The 1,497-nt window shown below is 39.9% G+C and overlaps 1 protein-coding gene across 1 annotated transcript in view; it reads right to left on the reverse strand.

Annotated features, from left to right (window-relative positions):
• Positions 1 to 1,497, reverse strand: part of LOC106873492 (inositol 1,4,5-trisphosphate receptor type 3) — a 228,934-nt gene that overhangs the window by 23,205 nt on the left and 204,232 nt on the right. Inside the window, 1 exon segment of the mRNA XM_052974976.1 lies at positions 600 to 720. Within this exon segment, the coding sequence (XP_052830936.1) occupies positions 600 to 720 (121 nt within the window).

Raw genomic sequence — 1,497 nt, forward strand, 5'->3', positions numbered from 1 at the left:
ATATGCATATGTATATATATATATATTTATGCATATATGCATATATGCATATATGGACGTCCTTACACACACACACACACACACACACACACACACTCATATATACATATATGCATATGTATATATGGGTACAGGACGTCACAAAACGTAAGCAACATGAAATACGAAGGCAAACTTGGGTATGCGAACAACGAGAGAAAGAAATGGAAAACAGGACAAGTAACATAAAGAACGACTCTTCATCAGTTGTCGGCTGTTCATCTACTCCACATTTCGAACAGGTAGTTTGTTTCGGTTGTAACGACTAAAAAGGATTGTTATCTGTGTCATAATTTGAGACGTTTGCACAGAAGATGAAGGGAAGAAAAGAGAAAGGGGATGAAATTACATGAAATTATACATCGTATACAAAATATGTGAACACATGAATGATGCAATCCTCCTGATACAGGAGAACTTCTAACAACGGTCAATCAAGGAACCTTACGATTCAATCTGCAGGCTCATACTTAGGAGTATTTCCTTTCACCCTGACCCTTTTTTTCCCCCACAGACACTCAGTAATAAAAACAAGAAATACGTGAAATGTTCTGGCTTACCATTTTGAGTAACGGCTTTGATCACTCCGGACAGAAGCTGGTTGTTGTTGACAACGTTTAAAAGATGAAAGGCGAAGAAGTAGCCATAAAACGTACCAGCTATGGACATCCCTAGAAAGGCCTGTTGTCGGGAGATAAAAGAGATAAGCTTTATATTGTAATATTCAAATAGTTACTATTTTAGTGGGTATAGTTATTATATCGTAGGTATAACGTGAATATTTTTTTTAGTTGAATTTTAGCAAAAGGGCTCAATATAATACAAGGATTCAATTTCCTTGGAGTATATATAGAAATTTATTTGTTTCAGTCATTTGACTGCGGCCATGCTGGAGCACCACCTTTTGTCGAACAAACCGACCCCAGGACTTATTCTTTGTAAGTCTAGTACTTATTCTATCGGTCTCTCTTTTTGCCGAACCGCTAAGTTACGGGAACGTAAACACACCAACATCGGTTGTCAAGCGATGGTTGGAGGACAAAGAGAACACAAATATATACATGTATGTATGCATGCATGTATGCATGTATATGACAGGCTTCTTTCAGTTTCCGTCTACCAAATTCACTCACAAGGCTTTGGTAGGCCCGATGCTATAGTAGAAGACACTTGCCCAAGGGGCTATGCAGTGAGACTGAACCCGGAACCATGTGGTTGGGAAGCAAGCTACTTACTACGTGGGCGCAGGCATGGCTGTGTGGTTGAGAAACTTGCCTTACAACCAGTTGGTTTCAGCGGTATATTAAGCAAGTCTCTTCTATTTAAGCGCCAACCAATGCCTTGTGAATAAATTTGGTAGACGGAAGCTGTGTGGAGGCCCGTCGTACATGTGTGTATGTGTGTGTATGTGCGTGTGTGTGCGCGAGTATGTGTTTGTGCGAATATGCGTGTGTTGGT

The sequence above is a fragment of the Octopus bimaculoides genome, chromosome 20, assembly GCF_001194135.2.
Source record: "Octopus bimaculoides isolate UCB-OBI-ISO-001 chromosome 20, ASM119413v2, whole genome shotgun sequence".
Taxonomy (NCBI): Eukaryota; Metazoa; Mollusca; class Cephalopoda; order Octopoda; family Octopodidae; genus Octopus; species Octopus bimaculoides.